The sequence below is a fragment of the Toxorhynchites rutilus genome, chromosome 2 (genome assembly GCF_029784135.1).
Source record: "Toxorhynchites rutilus septentrionalis strain SRP chromosome 2, ASM2978413v1, whole genome shotgun sequence".
NCBI lineage: Eukaryota > Metazoa > Arthropoda > Insecta > Diptera > Culicidae > Toxorhynchites > Toxorhynchites rutilus.
Window position 1 is genome coordinate 60,272,689 of NC_073745.1, and position 20,891 is coordinate 60,293,579.

The following is a 20,891-nucleotide window of genomic DNA, read 5'->3' on the forward strand; positions in this document are numbered from 1 at the left end:
TCAAGTCTGGAGAGCCAGTCAGTCCAAAAAAATAAGTTTTTGGTCCTTACTCCATTGCTCAGTTTCCTTGCTGGTACGAATAGTAGCATTGTTTTGGTGGAATGTGAATTTTTTGTGACGATATCCACACAAAAACGGTAGGAGAGAGGAATTCAGAACATGTATGTAATCTTTGAATGATGTGAAAGCTATCTTGAGCTTTCCAGTTGCACAGAATCCCACCCAAACCACTCCACCAAAATTCCTGGTTGAAAAATAATGTTCCTCCTTACGTAAATCATGCCAGTACCCGTTGAAGCCATCAGGACCATCCAAATTGAACTTTTTTTTCGTCACTGAAGATAACCTAACAAAGTTGAAAGGAAAAAAATAACTGAAGAACTATTGGTTATGGTATATAGCAAAAAGTATTCTTTCGAAAACGTCCTTTGCCATGACATACCATGTCCCTCTGCCGGTTCATGTGAGCTTTGGCAAAACTCAGACGTATTTCGATGTGAAATGGTGTAAGATTAGGAGCTTTAACCTGTTTAGCCCTCTTTGTGTAAGAATTTATTACTTTTTTACCAAAATTCGCCGAATTGTCTCCCGTGAAACATTTAAATTCAAAAATCGCTTTATTTGCATAAGCAATTTTGAAGTATTCGAAGCTGTCTAACTGTTTCCCGCTTATTCCGGTCAGAGAGCTTCTATTTACGTGGAGTTCTCTTCTTTTCACCGTATTCTTGAGGATTCGTCAAATAATTCAGAACTACTTGATGGGATCGTCCAATCTGACGAGCAATTCCTCTAATTCCAACATTTTCTTGGTGAAATGCATCGATTTGTCTTTTTTCTCTATCCTTGAGCACTTTCCCATTCGGCATTTTCCAGATTTATTGATCAAACAAACTAAAAACAACGGAAAACGTACCTGGTCTTATAGAAACTTGACGCTTGAAAAAACACATAAACATTTGTTTACGCTCAACGTTTGCACACACACGTATGAAGATCATACAGTGTATGATAGTTACCAATACGAATACACTAGAATATAAATTGGAGCATTGTTTGTTCACAATGACACAAAGCAGCAGGATCATCACCTGGTCTTATAGAAGTTGGACAGAGTGTAGGCTTTCTCGCTGCTTTATCAAAGTATCACCCATAAACATGTCCAAACACGTTTAAAATGCGTATTGATCTTGGGTTGGACAGTTAAATTAAACAACTCCACAAGGCATTGATGCAGTGAACTCAATGCATTATATCGACGATATTACCGACACGAACTGCGAAATGTTAATAAGAAAACCAGGTCTTCTGTTTGGCTTTGATGTGTAGTTATATAATGTCCCTACATTTCAACGCAAGACACAGTTTTTAGTGAAGTGTGGTAAATATCAGAATTAATCACACACAGTAATGTGTTCATGAAAATGCAATACAGCACTTGTTCACTATCTGGGCGTTTTTTAACTGGGCCACCTGTTTGACTCGGCGCTAAAACCCAGTTAGAAATCAGTTAAACGTCAAATATACCATAAACAACAACATTGGTGAGGGGTACTCCAATGCATCACAGATCTATAATCATCAAATAACTGAGAGAAATAATTAGTACATATTTATATAGCAAATTTTATTCTGACTAGTACCAGTTCGATAATCATTTTCTACCGTACTAATTATTCGTTCATTCTACGTGAGTAAATGTTAAACACAAATGTCAACAATTATAGCAAATCAATATCGGGTTGCTTTTGTATTGTTATTGTATGTTCAGTTCTTGCAATAATGATAAAAAGGTTATGTTTTGTTCATCTATTTCCATAAAATAAAATTTCAACATACAAAAGATAATCGATTAATTTGAGAAGCAGATAATCGGAACTCGGTGCAAATGAACTGTGTAGCGATGGTCCGAGACTTTTCGAACTTGGGCACTTGTTTATGCTGGCACAATTTGCAGATGGGTTCACTTCCACGCTCGAAATATTGCGCTGCTGAATGATTGGCAAGTTGGTAATCCACATCTGCGCTGGTATTTTGTTGCCGGTGCCGTCTAGAGTGTTAAATTAGCACAAGAATTGGAAGAATTTTGCTAGCACAATATTTGTGCAATAGATGATGTGGACCATCTGAAGACTAATTGAAGAACCCAGCAAACATTAAATCGCATAACCAGCGTATATACGCCATCATTTATCCTATATTCTGGGTGGTATATTATGCGCCTAACTGGCATATACATACTTTCCAGACAAAAACATACACAAATACACATACAAATAAATAAATATTGTCATTCGAATATACGAAAAACTAATGGCGAAAAATATTTGCATCAGCTTTGATTATAACCCGACGAATCGTCATTTGTATGTATAAGAATATTTATGGGGTATGAATGATGTAAGAGGACGTTATAAAAGTTTTAACTCATCTGTGTTTTGGTGGTTCCGTACGAACGGGAGCATGATGGGTGCATCCAATGTGGTCACGGATGTTGGAAGAAAGGTGGAGCACAGTCTAGCACAGCCTGCGTAAGAGTGGCATGCGATAACGCGCATGATACGGTACCAAATGGCCTGCGTGAGAGAGGTACGATAGCACGCATAAAGGCTGCATGCGATGCGCTCACCGAATGGTGGCAAAGCGGAGCACAGTCTCGTAAGCCTGCAGGACGGTCTCGTGCATACGCAGGGCGCAGTTGCTCCGTGTGAGCATAAGCACGACACAGTGTATGTCGGGTATAAAGCCCGTGCATGAAGAGGCGTCTCTTCTGTGTGAAAAGCATTAAGATGGTTATGAATATGGTATTCAGCGTGATGCCAGACATTTAGGAAGCGATTGGCCTTTGAGGGAAAAAAACTTTTGGAACAACCCTATATATATATATATATATATATATATATATATATATATATATATATATATATATATATATATATATATATATATATATATATATATATATATATATATATATATATATATAGTTGGAGTGGGATATAAATGATTAAAACGAGTGGTGGTGATGATTAAGAAAATTGATCTGATAGGATTCGAGCTCCGATTGCTTGGATTGTTTAGCAGTGGCTATCTCGCACTGCGTTCCGAAATAAAATTTCAGAGCAGTTAAAACTCGTACATATGAAACGAAAGACATGCAATCGAATACGTAATTTCTGGTCATCTATTGTATTTTAGTGAAAATGTACCGAAATATTTATAGAAATGTGGACAGTTGAGGTTCAGTGCTACGTGTTTTAAGTAATCAAATAACATGAAGTACAAATTTTCCTTTAAATTTTACCAATTTAAAAATGCTTCAGGCCTGCTGATCTGGTAGAGATTAATTTGCTTTCCTAAATCACCATATCACCACCAGAAGTGGACACTGTACATACGACATCACAAATCTTGATATGTCAAATTCCTAATACGATGTTATATACGATGTAATACTGTAGAACGATTTTCCACAGCATGTCCCAGCAACTATGGACAGCACCTTTTTTTTCAATCCAAAATGCGATTGAAAATATCCGTGTTGAATAAGATAATGCCGTCCGAAATTATACGATGTAAAGCAAATACAGTTTACGCGAGGATGTTTTGAGTTTTGTTATAAGATGCGTTAAGATTGAGATTTTAGAAGTGTGCAGCTTTTCATCAAATCCAACATTTACCCTTCGATCAACACTCAGCTTCAATTCATCCGATAGAGACATTGGGCAAGTGAGGTAAGTGAACATCGTCAAGATGTTTTGTCCCTTGATTGATGTTGTTATTTGAAATTTGTTGTCCCTTCTCGTTCATTCTATGCCATCAGAACGGATCAAAAATCACATCGCATCAGATTCAAATTACGTCACATCATAAGGGAAATTGCGCTTACGCCATTCCGTTTTCAAGCATTTACGGGGTCATTTTTCCACATTTCTATAAAACTTCGCAGTCGTTTGAAAGGATTTGGTATTCTTTATCGATCTATAACATAAAAGGTAAAATGTCAATTTGGCGCTTGCGTCATTTCACGAGATCACGGCAGCATAGACCATTACCTTGTTTCGAAACATCCATCAGCCTTGGCTTGTGGATGTTCGTTCGCTAAACTTGCATCAGAACAGTACATTAACACGTCAACTGCGCGTTCCCATTATAATCAACTCACACAAAAGCCACATACAAAATGCCATATTCCATGTAACTCGCTCCTCACTGATCCGTAGCGTTTCCCATCAATCTTGCAGGCATCACACCCAGCTATTTCGCACCAGGTGCCCCGTACCACTTAGGAAGTCATTTGTCACAGGCTAGTCCTCCCACGACACAGGTAAGTTCAATTATCTCAATTCCACTCCGCAGCAGCCTGCAGGCAGAGTTTCGTCATTTCCTAAACCCATTTGTACCTTGTCTTCGACGGAGAGTTGAGCGCGCGCGTTGCAACAACAGATTTGTCATTTTCTCACGCCACTTTCAATCAATGCACTCCAACACAGAAAGATAATCTAGATCTCAAATAATGAAATTGTCAGCTCAACACTCTCGTGATGGCTCGTTCTGTCTCGAGAGCATAATTGGGCCCAGGGGTCGTGATTCAACGGTACTAATTTTCGTGTGTTCAAGTGTCCTTAGAAAAAACGATGACAAAAAATCCTCATCATCGATGAAATTAACTTCGCAGACCAGCGACAACTATCGAAGTGACTCCACACAGGCTCCACCGCGCCGAGTGGAGATCATTATCTCGGGGAGGAAGATTTGTCATTTACCAGTTTGAACAAATCTTTGAATCTGGGAGCTGTCACACTGGAATAATACATTATTTGTCATTATTCAGCGCTCCGCACGTTCCATTCAAGCGAAGGAGGCTCGAGTGTCTTTATGGGTTTTGTTCAATATTATAATTTTTTGTTCGGTGGCGTCAAATCCGCTGGGATCGTACCCCAGACTGTGAGAGTTGATTCCCCCGAATGAGAAAACACAGGAAATGTGAAATTTTGTATAATGAGCATACGTTCTCCAAAGGAATTAAACTCTTCGGGTAACAATGAACAGAAAAGTAATTTCGCGTAAAAGAATATTTCAGGACAAAAGAACGAATTCTTTCTCACCTCCAAACCCCAAAGTGTTCCCATAATACCCTGAGTACACAAATCTAATCGATCTGTACACTCCCAGTGTATGAAAATATGCAAGTTGGAATTCGCTGGGAGCCGCTTCACAGCCACCGTGTCGGATGCAGCGATCTTAAGCGGTAGAGCGAAAGCCAAAAACAGTAGCTTCTTTATGTACGCGTCAACAAATAAATAAAAAGAGTAGCAATTTGAGAGATCTTTTCAAAAAAAAAAACTTTGTTCGCACTTTTTTCCTCTACCAACCACCAGAATCGGTGCGTGTGGGAGAAAAAATGGAAGTTAAGCTGTCGGTCAGAACGGCTTTAACTCGAAACACCGCCACGAGCAGGAAAGATTGATTCGAACAAAAGTGAACATAATAACACGGTTACAAGAACAATGTGTTAAAAACATAATTACACGGTGGGTTCGTTTTAGTTAGTTTACTTTTGAGTCGGTTCGCCGTTTCACTTGAGATGGGATGGATGATCCGTGGCTGTGGGTTTCCTTGCTTAGAGAGTTTGTGGCAGCCACCGATTTTCGTTAATGATGACATTGAAGGTTTAGAAGTTGTTTAGAAGAGGTAAGACAGAGAGAAACCTAAAGAAGGTGAAACGATCCGAAAAACACTCTTAGTGGGCAAACATTGTCCGAACTACGACTCCGGGGGCAGCGTGAACAAATGCGCGATGATGAAATTTTAATGGTATGTTATTAAAATAAATGATGCGATAAATACAATGTTTTGCAGCAAGTGAGGGAGGCACGAAATGCCTTCTGTTTTGAATGTTTGGAAAACTCTTGGAGTGTACCTGGCAGAGATGCCAGATTTTATTTTTTGCGCGCACGCGTAAAAAAAAGTATTCAGTTTATCTGCTTGAATATTTCTATTTTCTTTTTACGATTCTGAAATAGGAAACAAGTACGGAAGCCATTGGAGAAAAAATCCATGTGTTTAGGGTAAGAACACTTTCTTAGAGAAATTTATCTTTCTTGTCTCGGTTCAAACCATGATGAATCAAACAGATTGGGCTATGACAAACAAATTCCTTATGTGAGCTAACGCAGAAATTAAACTAGAAAAGAAATGGGAAATCTGTAAATTTTGTGGGAAATCCGAAAAATTTGTAACTGCAGATTATTGGGTTTAACAATTCTATGAAATCTGAAGAAATATAGATTAACCAGTAGTTATGGCAACCCTTATGTGCACTTGTAACAAACAAAAACAGAAATACATACATCTACACTAATTTGCATAGAGAACACACTCTCTTTTTCACAACGATGCGAAATCTCGTTGTATATACCGAAAGCACGTTGCCTTCTTCCCTGGAACAGCAACCCGTGAACGAATCTGTACTGTTGTTGAAAAAACAGGAAGTGGGTTATATCTATGGTATAACCGCAAGGGTGACATAGGACTATCGTTGATTTAGAGATCATTTGTTTGAAGTTGAATCTAAATCCATTCTGAATGAATGAATAAATGAATATTTGGGGGACTTCGAAAACGAGAGCGTTACGTTGGAGGCACATGGTTTTATGCATCCAATATAGGACACGAAAAACCTTGCTCTGAAGAATAATCTTCAGAAACTTTCCTGCAAACTGCACTTGATTGACAAATCACAAACCCAAATGTATTATATGGATATTTTATGGATAGAAAACATTAAAATAAACTCTTCGCTTGAATGTAATTTTCAATTCCAAGGGGAACTGGCAGATTATTTTCCAGTAACGATTAGATATTTCCACATTTTACTCGATACTGGAAGCCCACCAGTGGTTAATGCTAACTCGATAACCATCTGTTAATAGCACTTGATTGAAACATATTTGGTCACAGTGTTACATGGATAGAAAACATTCAAATAAACTCTTTCACATGAATGTATTTTCAAATTCCCAGAGGAACTGGCAGATAATCTTCCGTATCTTTCTCGATGCTGAATGGCATCCAAACGGAAAGAATTCCGCGCGTGTATGTGTGTGTGTTTAGCGGCTGCTTCGAGATCTTCCCGGGGAACCGTTTGTGGCATCACTCTCCTCCTGATGAATTCCCTTCTGGCCTAAGGTGCACAAACAGGCTCTTGGTGACACCGTTCATTCGCGCTTTCATGATAAATGAAGAGCTTCACCACAACAGCGACAACATGCTCCAATCGCTGTTCAATTCGAACTGAGTGGATTTCCGAGCGACGCTCGCTTATATACCGATTGGTGATGTCAATAGCCTGTTTTGAAAGCAATTTTAAGACTATTGAAACAAGTTTTTGGATCAAAAAGTAACAAGTATAGAACGCGTAGACATTTTATCTTTCGAATGAAGTGTTTATCATACCATTTCGTTTAGTTGTTTAGGAGCTATTGACGCTCAAAATCTCGGTCTCCGGCGTAACGCTTTCGTTTTCGAAACTTTGATTTTACACCCCGGTATAGAAATGAAGGACGTAGTCCTACGTCAAAAAACAAATTATATCCATACAAACAAAAAAGGTGCAAACGATAAAGAAATAAAACAAAAACATAGCGTGCCGCTCCTGTAGGCGCTCACAGTTCTGTTCTTTGTTTTAAATAGGCTTTAAGGTAAAGGTGGAAGGAAGCCACAAATGGCTGCCACAATGGCGCTCATTTATTTCATCTCTCTCCCTTACCCCTCGCCCGATATGCGAAGAAATTCAATAATTTTGCGAAACAGTGTGTTGAAAATTATCGTTTTCGCACACCTTCCATCAAGTAATATCAACCAAACTCTAATCGATTACTCACAAGGTATTAAATTTTCATCTGCCGTCGCAATGTATAGTGAAGAACGTCGGAAAACTCGAGCTAGTGCTCTGAAACTTAAATTTTCATTTTTCAGTTTTCCGCAATGGTTTTGTTTATATTGGTGAAACCATCGTTATTTTTTCGACGCTGATGCAAGACAACATCATCGAAACAGCTATAAGCACCACTCAATAAAATGTTATTACTGAGCCATGGCGTTTCATGTCAAGAAAATCAGTAGAATAAAATTGTTGATATCAATACAATTATTGTTTTTACGTTTAATGGGTCTATAATGTAAGTTTTAGCAACTTTAACAATGGTTAAGAAAAATGTATTGCAGAACTCGGAACACTGCCACGGCTGCCTCTGCTTTCGAAAATACTAAACGGAAAAGTATTACATTCAATCAAAATGCCAACGAAGCGAAGGGTTAAAGCTCTCCAACGTGGATATGTGAAAAAATACGATCAAAATATTAAGGAATTATCAACAACGAGTTACTGTATGGAATAACTAGTTATGTTCGCATGTGTTAGAAATTTGCCCATGTTGCGCTCGCGTATGATCAGAATTTTACTTCATATGCAAATATACCTTCTATATATATTTATATTTGCAATTGTTCATCGGAACGCATCGTTCATACAATTTACTTCAGTATTGAATTCTCGCGTAACTTTTGAAAAGGTCCTATGTAACAAATGTAAACAAATCGAGTTAATGGATGCACGCTATTAGTTTTCAATCATTGAATGTATCACAAAAACAATCGTTCACGTATCTATCTTCTTCATCTTTTTGTCGCCGATACAAAAAATATCCAATGTACAGATTCGAATTTTAAGCACCCGGCTGTTACTTCGGACGCCACTTTCCTCCGACGGCCGAAATGTCCGAAGTAACAAAGCAGTCAATACAACTCGCAGTCGTACTTCGGTCGTTTTGGAATTTGTTTCTTACAGGTGTTGTTATCGATTTCAGTGCAATTCAACGAGTGATAACAATAATAATCAGTCTTCAGAACGAAATGCTGATATTTGGATTGTTGTTTATTAGTTAATTCAAATTTTTATAGTGCAACGTAATATGTCCAATGTGCAAACGCGGGCAGTCAAAACGTCCAATGTAACATTTTTCGCTCCGAGGCTTCAACCTTAATCTCAAATCACGGAACAATAGTTACGATTGGTTTTACGGAGTTATTCTTGACAGCTAGTGGTGAAAACAGTGATAAAGATTGATAGCTTTTAAGACAATTCGCGAAATAATGTTCGGGTCTTCAACTACGTTTTTCTCGAGTTGGCGAAAATGTTACATTGGACCTTTTCAAAAGTTACGCGAGAATTGTTTGTGTGATTTATCGAACATGATTTAGAAATATCATGATGGTTTGCTCATTTTTGTTCATTATGGCATCCCTCACATACAAGCTATTTCTCTCGTGAGAATGTTCACGGCCGAAAGCGAGCAAATTACCCCGATCGAGGGTATGCCATAGGGGAAAAGGGGGGAATTTGAACCACCTAAGCAAATCGCTTAATATTTCCAATAAAAATGTCACATTGTATACTGAGCTACACTTGTTTTCTCTTAATAAATAATGTTTGATCATTATATAAAGCTTCAATCTACCAAATATATCATAAAATAAAAGAGATGATTTTTGGACATTAAAATTTGATGCGGGGTGATTTGGTCCAGTGTGTGTTTCTTCGATAAAAACATACTTATGTTTATGTGAAGTATTTTGGGATAACGTTACAATCAGTAACAATGTTTTGGGATCGATACCAGGTGTCTTGGTCAGATTCCAGACCAGAAAAGTTGGATTTACACCATCTCGAATTCTGCATGAATCTTTTCACTGTTGGTCGAGCATTTTCAAACACTTTTGATGCTTTGTCAAAGAAAACCCGTTCTCGATGGCCTGGTTGCTCTTTCAAGCTCCTCCTTCTTCCATCGTTGTCTGTCCATCCTCGTTTTGTAATTCAGCGACATCTGGAATCAATTAGACCAAAGAAATGTCTCAAACCTGTAGGACCAATTCACCCCACAGAAACGTGTCCATGTCACCCCACACAACACGCAAATATTAAAATGCAATTAATTTCATTTATTGTTATCAAACTTACAGTTTCGCTACATCAAACTGTTCTTCTTCTGTAGGCGAACAGAACTTTAGTGCACAATACACGAAAAGTTCGTTTAATAAGCGGGAAAAACCTTAAAACCACTATCGGAAAATTCACATTTTTTGACGATCAAAGTGCTTGCTGTGTTTATGCTACCGTTTACCTTTACTTGTGAAGTTTTACCAAAGTTTTTTTACTTTGGGTACATACGGTTCAACAATAGAAGGAAATGACATTATAAAAAATCCAAGTCGAACGGTAATTTTTGAGATAAAGGTGTGGTCCCCATATGACCAAATCACCCCGTGTTACCCTACTGCCCGGCGGTAAGCTGATGCGGAAAATATCAAATTGAAAGGAAATGAATCCTTTCTTACCATTTCCTTCATCTGAGATATTCACTGGGAACTCGACTCAATAAATATGACCCATAGTTATCGCCGTTGAATCGGTTTCAAGCAACAAAAACCTTATAGAAATGATGTAGAAAATTACATCGAAAATCGCTTCCAAAGAAAATAATTTTTCTTATTTTTTTAAAGCATGTTACAAATGTAAAACTTGCATGGTAGGATTCTATCATTGACTAGCACGATTGCCTATATCCATTGCATTTCTATTCTTGCTGGTTTACGAGAAAATCAGGCGGGTCAAATTGCCCGGCAGGCGCGTTTTAGACACACCTCCTCTATTTATTTAATAAAAAAGATATAATTGAATGAAGAAACTTCAGAAAACATGTGTTTTTCGCCTTCACGTAGTTTTTAAAGTCATTTAATTCATCCTCCTCAAAACAAAATTATTGATTGTCGGTCTGGGAAACCATTTACGCGAGTATGTTAGGGTTAAAGGCAATGAGGTACATATAGAGGTGGAGCAGCAGGCGAAGTGTATCTGTATTGGCAAGAAAAATATCGTGTCGTAATTATTTGCATTCAATATCGAATGTATATGGAAGAAACAAAACAATGTTGAAAGTACTCACGGTTGCATGAAAATTTGAGCCAAAATTCTCATGAAATCATTCAACTGGTTGTTTTTTAACAGATGAAAATTATATCGTGGCTTATTTCGATTATTCATGTGGTAGAAAGGTCCAGAGAGCAGTCGTATGCTTAGTTCTCGAAAACAGTAACATTTTCGGTGTAATTTTGATTAATTGGCGATTATTATCTCACAACATACACACCGGCACTGAGAACCTTCGAAGCATCAACGTCATAATGGTAGAATAATGAAACTTCGTTTGTTTCTATGAACGTGGGGGAGTGAAAATGGCACATGGAAATATCACTTTTATCCGTCTTCTTCGATGTGATTTCACAAATATTCACTCCACGCTATCACATTAGCCTCATATTCAACGGGAGCTCTACAAAAATGTACGTTTTTAATTGATGAATTACTTCCTGAAAATAGGATTTTTGCATGGATGCGGTGGGCAATCAAAGATAAACACAACGACTGACGTCACTATTTGCGAAATAGCTATGGCAGCGCATGCTATGTCGCTCGAAACTCGACCATCTTCATTACCTTTTTTCCAGGACATTGGGTTAAAGGCATAATGGTTTTTAAAATGAATGACGTTTTGTTGGGAGAAGTAGTGGATACAATCTGGAACGTAACGTTATTTGATTGTGTGAAATGTTTTTTCGGATTCACATTAGAACCTCATTTCTTTTCTCGAATAACTGTATTTTGTAATAGGAACATTCCGCAAAAACTGAAATATTTATATTCGGAAGATTACTGTATCATATTCATTTTCCATCGATTGACGCTATACTCCATGCGAAAACTGGTGCATATTGACCATCCGGATAACAGAAAAATTCTCGCTATCAATTTCATATCATATCTGTGTGTATATTCGCATGCACCAGACTTTTTTATTCAATTTTTTCTTCTTTACGTTAGCCGTGTGGTCCTGATTTTTTTTTGTCGTCAAAAGTTACCTGCTGGCGGTTTCCCGATTTCTTTTAATGTTGCTATTCTTCGAAAACAAACTACTGTGCCACAAGCATTTACAAAACATGGCATCTTTTATCGCATATACAATTAGCCCACATTAATCTAAAATATGTATTACACCTGATAAATTTTAAGAATAAGTAGGGGACATTCAAAACAACTGATCGAATAAAAATCGCCGCTTTGTTCCCTGCTTATAAATGTTTGTACGGTATGCATCACAATATACAGACATTTGCTGCATTAGCCCCTAAAACATTTGCTGTCGATATGATAATTGTTCAAATGAGTGCAATTACGGGAAAATTATCGCTTGGCGATCCTTCTCTGTCTTATCCGCACACAAATCCGATCGATGGGGAGTGAATCATTGGCCGACAGAGCTGCTGTTTTTTTTCTTTTTACGAGACAGAATGAATCTGTCTACCACATGTTCGGATTCGTTCACTCACTTAGTGGTATCGTATGATGCGAGAGCACCACATTGGTTGAAGAAGCTTTTTTCACATGCTGAAAAAAGATGGATGCTTTCGTCGATTTTCTCGTCAATCACCAACATTGAATATATCTAGAGCAACATGTCAAAAGGACCTATCTTCTTTGATCGATTCTCTTCATCTACATTCTCTTTCATTAATAACTCAGCGGTAAAAGCATTTCCTGATGTGTTCTACGATAAGGAGTGTGAAAGGGAACCTCGTTTATCAAACTATATGGTAAAACTAGAGCAAAATCAGTCTGAAAGGTCGTGGATATCGAAAGAGAAAGTCGATGAAGAGAAACGATCAAAGAAGATAGACCCTTTTGACATGTTGCTCTAGATATATGCACTGAGAGAAATAATTAATAAATATAACGAATTTTTTGGTAAATACTACCAATCTATAGTCATTTTCGACCGTACTTATAAACACATATGTCAAGCAGAACCATAATTCGGAAGCCCAATATCGGCTACATTTTCTCGCCGAAGCACTCGCCGAGCACTATTAAAGATATAGATTAAAGATATACGCATATAAACAAAAGACATGCCGAGGCACCACTCAAAGTGGTACAGGGTCGCATCTGGTGACGACTTTTAATGTGGGGCCATAATTTAGGCCCCGAACTCGATGTTCACAAAAAATGTCCAATTAGAGGTAAAAATGTCCAATTAAACGTGTCGCATTACAGGTCTGTCCAATGAGCAAGATGTCGCATTAAATGTAAGTTACTGTATTTGTGTAGGCATATCATTGGCCCTGGATCTGTCGATAATGCCATCGATATAAATGGGAATGTAAATCACACTATTGAAATCTAAAGAGAGACATAACACAACACAAAAAATGGCAACTCTGCCCGAGCTCTGCGCCAAATCCATCCTCGCTGGCGCTGGGTAACACAATAATTGAAACCTCGCCACAGCATCCCGCTCCCCTACACGGTCCGTCGGGATAATGATAGAGATGTTAAAACGGGATATAATCGAGCGGTAGCACATTCCGGAGTTGACGTGAGAACAATCCGGAGGGGCCGAGCAGAAGAAAAAAGGGTATTATTTGCTTTGGTCAAACAAAACCCAGCGCACAGCAGAACAACACGCCCCTGATTGACCGTGTCAAGTTCCACAGGGCTTTGAAGGAAAGCTGGCTTTTTTTCTTTTCTCTCACTCTCGGTTTTTCTTTTTCCCTTAAAGTCCAGAAAGAAATAATGCTCCTTGGGTGCAGCACCAGTTGACAGGACTGCAATTATCATATCAAAATGGACGCGTTTTCTTCCGAACACTACAGCTCGCGATAACGAGATTATTAAGGTGAGAAGGCGAAGCCTGTTGCTGGTGAAGAACTGCATCGAACGGAGGCTGGTACAAAAAAGAATGTATCGGTGATGCAGCGAAAAAAGCAGTTGCAGTTTGCAATTTGCTTTGTTGTGCTTTCAACTGGTTATGCGGATAATGATATGGTATTTTGTGCAGCACTTTTTCACTTCACATACGAGCCGAGTCGGTATTGTCTCTGGCGGAAGTGCAACATAATGCCACAATTGTTGCATTGAATTCAGAAAAAATACACCCGATAGTGTCCTTCAGTTGACAGACACCTGTCCTGATATGGTCGAATATTTGTTCAACAGCACGCACCATTTGCGTTCGACATACGGCCAAGTGAGAAATACAAACAAATCGGAACTGTTTCCTAATTTTCCCAGACTTTTTATCCGAACCGACTTCCACCGGGTAGCAAAGAATCTGTCCCAGTCATCTAAACAAACAAGCACCCGGTTTCGTTCGTTCGCTGATTGGTGTTTGTTTTGAGGGTTCCGGTCGTTTACATTTCGCGCTGCGTTTGCCCAAATTAGAATTACCGCGGAGTGTAATTATTTGTCCCTGTTCCGAGAGGGCAGGGACTCAAGCGGTGTTTGCTTTTCCTTCGGCGAGATTTCACAATTGTGTTTGTACGGAAAGTGACACCCCTCTTCTTCCGTGAAAACTTTCCCGCAGACGCTACTGTGGAAGTGTAAAAAATGCAAGAGGTTTGCTGCTTTTTTTCCTATTTACCAAATTCTGAAGTGATTCCCAAACAAAAATTTGCTCCGAATCGCGAGAGTGGGCACACCCCGTTATTTGTTGTTACAATTGAGACGCGTTTCTCACAGTCCAAGTGGGAGATACAGTGGATACACAAATAGAAAGTGTAATTTAAAATTTAAAATGTTTTTCTTCGCCATCCCTCCGAAAAGGAGCTTCCATTTTTTTTCTCGCCAAATAATCGACGACGGTAGCACTCCGCGAGAAATGGGAGAGTGTTGCATGAAATCGGTTCGAATCGATTAGGGCAGCTTCCGAAAAGGAGTGGGAACAATCCGTGAACGACGAAGCCGTGGCGGATGGGTTAAATCGATTCCTAGATCTTGGGCACCGATCTTGAGCTTATGGGAAAGATTGAGATGTAACTAGCAGCTCGCGTAGTTAATTGCACCTTGAAAATCGATCCCGATCTTTGCCTTTAATTGGAGACAATCAGGCGTGCAATTAGATGATGGTTCAATTTTATCCCAATTTTCAACGAAACCAATCGCTAAGGTTGGTGGGCGAGGAAGCGTCAGTTGGGTTATAGGTTGGTAACCGTCGTTGGAGTTGAGTGGATTTAAACGCAGTTTAACACTTTATTGAGGTTCACAGAAGCTGGATTGCCGAATGAACCTCGAGTTCGGGCAAGGAGAGTGACTCAGCAAAATATTATTGCCTGTGTAAACGGGTTATGGGTAATCGGAGAAACTAAGCGCACCTCAAAGGTTAATCCATGTGAGTTAGGAGATGTTAGAACGAAGTGTTGTTAGTTGTGGGTGGTTGGTTGGTTATTTAAGATGTGGCACTCCCATCTGAAGAGAAAAATAGTTTGGTATGATCGAGATCTACCAAATTAATTCAGGATTATTGTACTTTCTACTATATTTTCTTGATCACCTCATAAGTCACAATTAAGAAGTTGCATACAAACGAAGCATACATTTCTGCATGAAGGGTGTGTCACATCAAATTGCATCACGGAAAAAACGCTGTAGAAATTCGCCCAGTAGACCGATCCTTTTGAAAATTTTAGACAGTAAAATAAAAACTATTAGACAACTTTTGGCATTTTCTTTTTATTCATACTTCGAGCCCAAGCCCGTATGCTCGCACCTTCTTCTTTACCCCGTCCATAAGGTTCTGTACAACGTCAGGTTGTAGTTTTTTTTTTTGAACAGAAATCCATTTTCTCTTGAAGTCCGCCTCCGATTTGACAACTTTTGGGTTCTTCCGGAGGGCCTGCTTCATAATCGCCCAATATTTCTCTATTGGGCGAAGCCCGGCGCGTTGGGCGGGTTCATTTCCTTTGGCACGAAGGTGACCCCGTTGGCTTCGTACCACTCCAACACGTCCTTTGAATAGTGGCACGAAGCGAGATCCGGCTAGAAGATGGTCGGGCCCTCGTGCTGCTTCAATAGTGGTAGTAAGCGCTTCTGTAGGCACTCCTTAAGGTAAACCTGCCCGTTTACCGTGCCGGTCATCACGAAGGGGGCGCTCCACTTTCCGCAAGAGCAGATCGCTTGCCACACCATGTACTTTTTGGCAAACTTGGATAGTTTCGGCTTGCGAATCTCCTCCGGAACGCTGAATTTGTCCTCTGCGGAGAAGAACAACAGGCACGGCAGCTGACGAAAGTCCGCTTTGACGTAGGTTTCGTCGTCCATTACCAGGCAATGCGGCTTCGTCAGCATTTCGGTGTACAGCTTCCGGGCTCGCGTCTTCCCCACCATGTTTTGCCTTTCGTCGCGGTTAGGAGACTTCTGAACCTTGTATGTACGCAGGCCCTCCCGCTGCTTGGTCCGCTGGACGAATGAACTTTACAAATTCAGCTTATTGGCGACATCCCGGACCGAACTTCTCGGATCACGTCTAAACTGCTTAACTACGCGCTTGTGATCTTTTTCACTGACGGAGCATCCATTTTTGCCGTTCTTCACCTTCCGGTCGATGGTTAGGTTCTCGAAGTATCGTTTTAGTACTCTGCTGACCGTGGATTGGACGATTCCCAGCATCTTACCGATGTCCCGATGTGACAACTCCGGATTCTCGAAATGAGTGCACAGGATTAATTCACGACGCTCTTTTTCGTTCGACGACATTTTTCCAAATTTACGAAAAATCGACAGTGAAGCATGGCCAACGTGATCTATACACTCTTATCTGATTATAAGCGAAAGCTGAAGATATTATTCCTAAAAATTAAATTTCTACAGCGTTTTTTCCGTGATGCAATTTGATGTGACACACCCTTTAGTTTGAGAATTAAACAAGCAAACGGAACCAAATTTGGAATGTGGGCAAATTTGGAATGTGGGGGTTTTAGGGGGCAAGAAACATTTCTAAGGTGGTTCAACACTCCTCCCACCTGCCATAGAAATGATACACAAATTTATGCAAAACTCGAGAATTAATCAAGCAAATGGAACAAAATTTGGCAAATGGAAGTTAAGATCGATAAACTTTTCTATGGTAGTTCGACACTCTCCCTCCTCTCTGCTTGTCTTCACAGAAACTTGGCTTCGTGCAGACATCGAAAGTGCTGAAATTTCATCAGAGTATACATACATCCGCAGTGCATTATCTAGTCAACATTCTCGAGAAGGAGGTGTACTAATCGCTGCCAAAGATCACCTCGACTGTGAAGTTATTCCTCTGTCAAACTGCGAACATCTCGAGCAAATAGCAGTCCGTGTACATGAGCAACGTCGGTGTATTTATATTATTGCCATCTACCTTACGCCTAACTCATGTGCTGATTTTTATTCTGCACACGCCAACGCAGTGCAGCATGTTGCGAACCGTGCTTCAAATGCAGACATCATCATATCATTAGGTGACTACAACCTCCCAAATCTACGATGGAAATTGGACGAGGATGTAAGCGGCTTCATTCCCCTGAATGTCTCTTCGGAGCAAAAGAAAGCACTCATCGAAACTATGTTTTGCATTGGACTACAGCAGATTATGTCGATATGTAAATATGAACGCCAGACTGTTCGATCTCATTTTCGTCAGTCTCTTGAAACAACTCGACATTATAGGACCGACCGTACCTCTACTGCCTGTTGATAATCACCATGTTCCATTCGTTTTGCTTTTCGACGAGAGCAGTGATGAATTCACTGAACAAACCAAATCAGAAAATAATTTTTATTACGATTTCTACTCGTGTGATTTTGTACATATTCAAGTGGCATTGGGTGCCGTGGACTGGGCTTTCCCGATTGGATCTTTGGATAGAACGATATCAACATTCTATGACAAGCTTTATTCAGTGCTAAATGGCTATGTGCCAAGAAAAAGACGAACACTCCACACTTCCAGAAAACCATGGTGGACCGCTGAACTAAGCCATCTTCGTAATGTCCTCAGGAAGACCCGCCACCGTTTCTTTCTTTCAAAATCCGAGAACGACAGAGAGTATCTTCGAGCAGTAGAAACGCAATACAAAACATTGCTATCAACCAGCTATGAGAACTACTTGTTGAGGATCCAAGCCAGCGTTAAAGGGGATCCATCGCGCTTTTGGGACTTCGTGAAGAAACGACATAATTCCACTCGCATCCCACGGAACGTCACATTCAATGGGATCCAGACTAATACGTATGCGGATGCCTCAAATATGTTTGCTAATTTTTTTGAGAGCGTGTTCAGCAAAGCGTCACCTGTGCCAAAGAGTGACTGTTTCGCTCACAACCCTTCGTTCAACATCAATCTACCCGTAATTCAATTTTCCGAAGACGAAGTAATGAAAGCCATTGATAGCCTAGACATCAAAAAAGGATGTGAAACGGACGGTATACCACATTTGCTACTGAAAAACTGCTCCCGAGAACTTGCGAATCCGATTGCGTATCTATTTAACCGGTCGCTTCAGGAAATAACATTTCCAGCGTCTTGGAAAACTGCTTGCATCATTCCTATTCATAAATCTGGCAACTGCAAGCAGGTGACGAATTATCGCGGAGTTTCCAAATTTTGCTGTCTCAGCAAAGTGTTCGAAAGACTGATGCGCAATCTCTTATACAACGTGGTGTCTCCTATAATCTTCGACGGTCAGCATGGATTCGTGAAGCATCGCTACACCACAACGAATCTGATGTGCTACGTTACAATTGATACTGTCCCGTGAAGTTGAAAAAAGGCGACAAATCGACGTAGCGTACATTTACTTCGTAGTAGCGTCGCTTTCGACACTGTCCCGCACGTCTTACTATTCGAAAAAGATAGAAGAAGATAGGTTTCCCAGATTCGATAACGGATTGGATATTTTCATATCTCCGCGATCGCACTGAATATGTCTTGGTCAATTCATCTAGATCTCGCAGTTTCAGCATCACTTCTGGAGTACCACAAGGAAGCGTTCTTGGACCACTATTGTTCAACATCTTTATCAATGATTTGCTTACTGCTTTCAACATTTAAGCTTGCATTCGTCGATGTCCTGAAAATCTACAGGGTGATTTCATCGCTTTCTGATTGCTTTGCTCTTCTAGAGGATACTAATACAATGGTCATATGTTGTGGCGATAATGGAATGCAGGTCAACGACAAAAAATGCAGGATCATTTCCTTTGGTCGCTCCAATAACCTCGTGCTGCATCAATACAGGATGGAGACGTCAATACTGGAACGAACATCGTCAATCTGTGATCTCGGAGTCATGATTGATACTCAGCTCAGATTCAACGAGCACGTGGGCGTTATGACCGCTAAAGCTTTCTGTCTATTAGGATTCATTTGCCGTCATGCGTACGAGTTCACCGATATTCATGCTTTGAAGACTTTGTACTGCACGTTAGTTCGTGGTATTCTTGAGTCTCCCCATAACGTAGTCAATCGAACGGGTGCAGAAAAATGTTTTACGGTTTGCTCTGAGACGACTTCCATGGAACGATCCAGCCAATCTTCCTTCGTATTCCTACCGATGTAAGCTATTAGGATTGGAATCATTAAATTCCAGGCGCACTACAATGCAGCGAATGCTCATTTTTGACGTAATTCAAGGATGTATTGACTGCCCTTAACTTCTCGCACAGATTCCGCTGAACACTCCCCCGTCGTTTTTTGGAACTCATTTTTGTTAGCAGTCCCGTATCATAGGACTAACTGCGGCTACAATAACCATTTTGACTCGTGTATTCGACAGTTTAATGCCGTATGTGATGAATTCGACTTTAATTTAACGAAACAAAATTTAAAAAATAGGATTAGGAATTATACTTAGTTTATAAGTTCAGTCTGTGCGAATAATCGAAGACGATGCTAAATAAATTAAATTAAAGATAGGCTCCCCAAATGAAACACAAATTTCTGCATAACTCTAGAACTAATCATGCAAATTGAGCCATATTTGGCATGAGGAGGTTTTAGGGGGCACGAAACGTTTCTATGATGGTTCGACACACCCACCCCCTCTCTAAGGGCATGGTGGCTGCTGGACCCATGAACGTGCGCTTAGCAAGAATGGACGTGGATGTAATCACGAAAAATAAATTTTGGGTGATACAAAGTTTGCCGAGTCAGCTAGTGTATAGTATAACTCTTCAACTATGTTTTCTACTGGTCGTGGGTGTTTAAAACGGGGGAAATCGGAAGCCCCTTTTTTCGGCACCTTCAAAAAAGGCCGACCTTCGATTTTTTGCCCTGAATCTCTTCTCAATTGGCCGGAAATGACATACATCCCAACCAATTATATACAGGGCCTTTCGAGGTTTTTTTCACGTAATTAGCAGATTAAACGCTCACGCAAAAAAATCGAATAGCTCCTTATAAAAAAAAATTTTTTTTCGTTCCGACACTGCATTCCTCACTTCGGGGCGATAATATTCGGCTACTCGTTCAGTCTGCTCGGATGGTTTTTAGTGTCAAGATGTACAATTTACAAGAATGTGTATTTTTAGTGAAATCGTATTGCTCGAGCAACCGAAGCCCTGAAACTTTGTCCTCTTATGGTGAGAATTTCAACATGTCTTGTCGTCGATCACTTCCTCTGGGGATACGTGGAGGACTGTTGCTGTGTTAATGAGCAACAAATTTCTGAGGAACTTAAAGAAGAAATAACTCGGATTCTCAACAGCATCGAAGTCGTAATTTTAGAGTTGTGCATGATGAATTTTGTTCACCGTTTAAAACGCGATATCGAAAAAAGGGGTGATCACATCAAAAATGTCCTAAAATAAGCTTTATTTTCGTTTTTTAAAAATAAAAATCAGTTCACTTTTGTAGAAGTTATAACAATTTGTTGCGTGAGCGTTTAATCTGAGAGACCCTGTAGGTATCGACATTCTCGACGACGAGCCTGTCTGTACGAGGCGCGTTTTGACAAAAGTGACTGAACGAAAT

General features: G+C 39.8%; 1 protein-coding gene across 3 annotated transcripts in view; it reads left to right on the forward strand.

Annotated features, from left to right (window-relative positions):
* Nucleotides 1-20,891, forward strand: part of LOC129771529 (transcription factor sox-2) — a 222,051-nt gene that overhangs the window by 148,815 nt on the left and 52,345 nt on the right. For 2 of the 3 annotated variants that reach the window (XM_055775273.1, XM_055775274.1), the window contains exon 5: nucleotides 4,221-4,324. In XM_055775273.1, the coding sequence (XP_055631248.1) occupies nucleotides 4,221-4,324 (104 nt within the window). The remainder of the gene's footprint in view (nucleotides 1-4,220; nucleotides 4,325-20,891) is intronic. The other variant, XM_055775275.1, reaches the window with a different exon arrangement.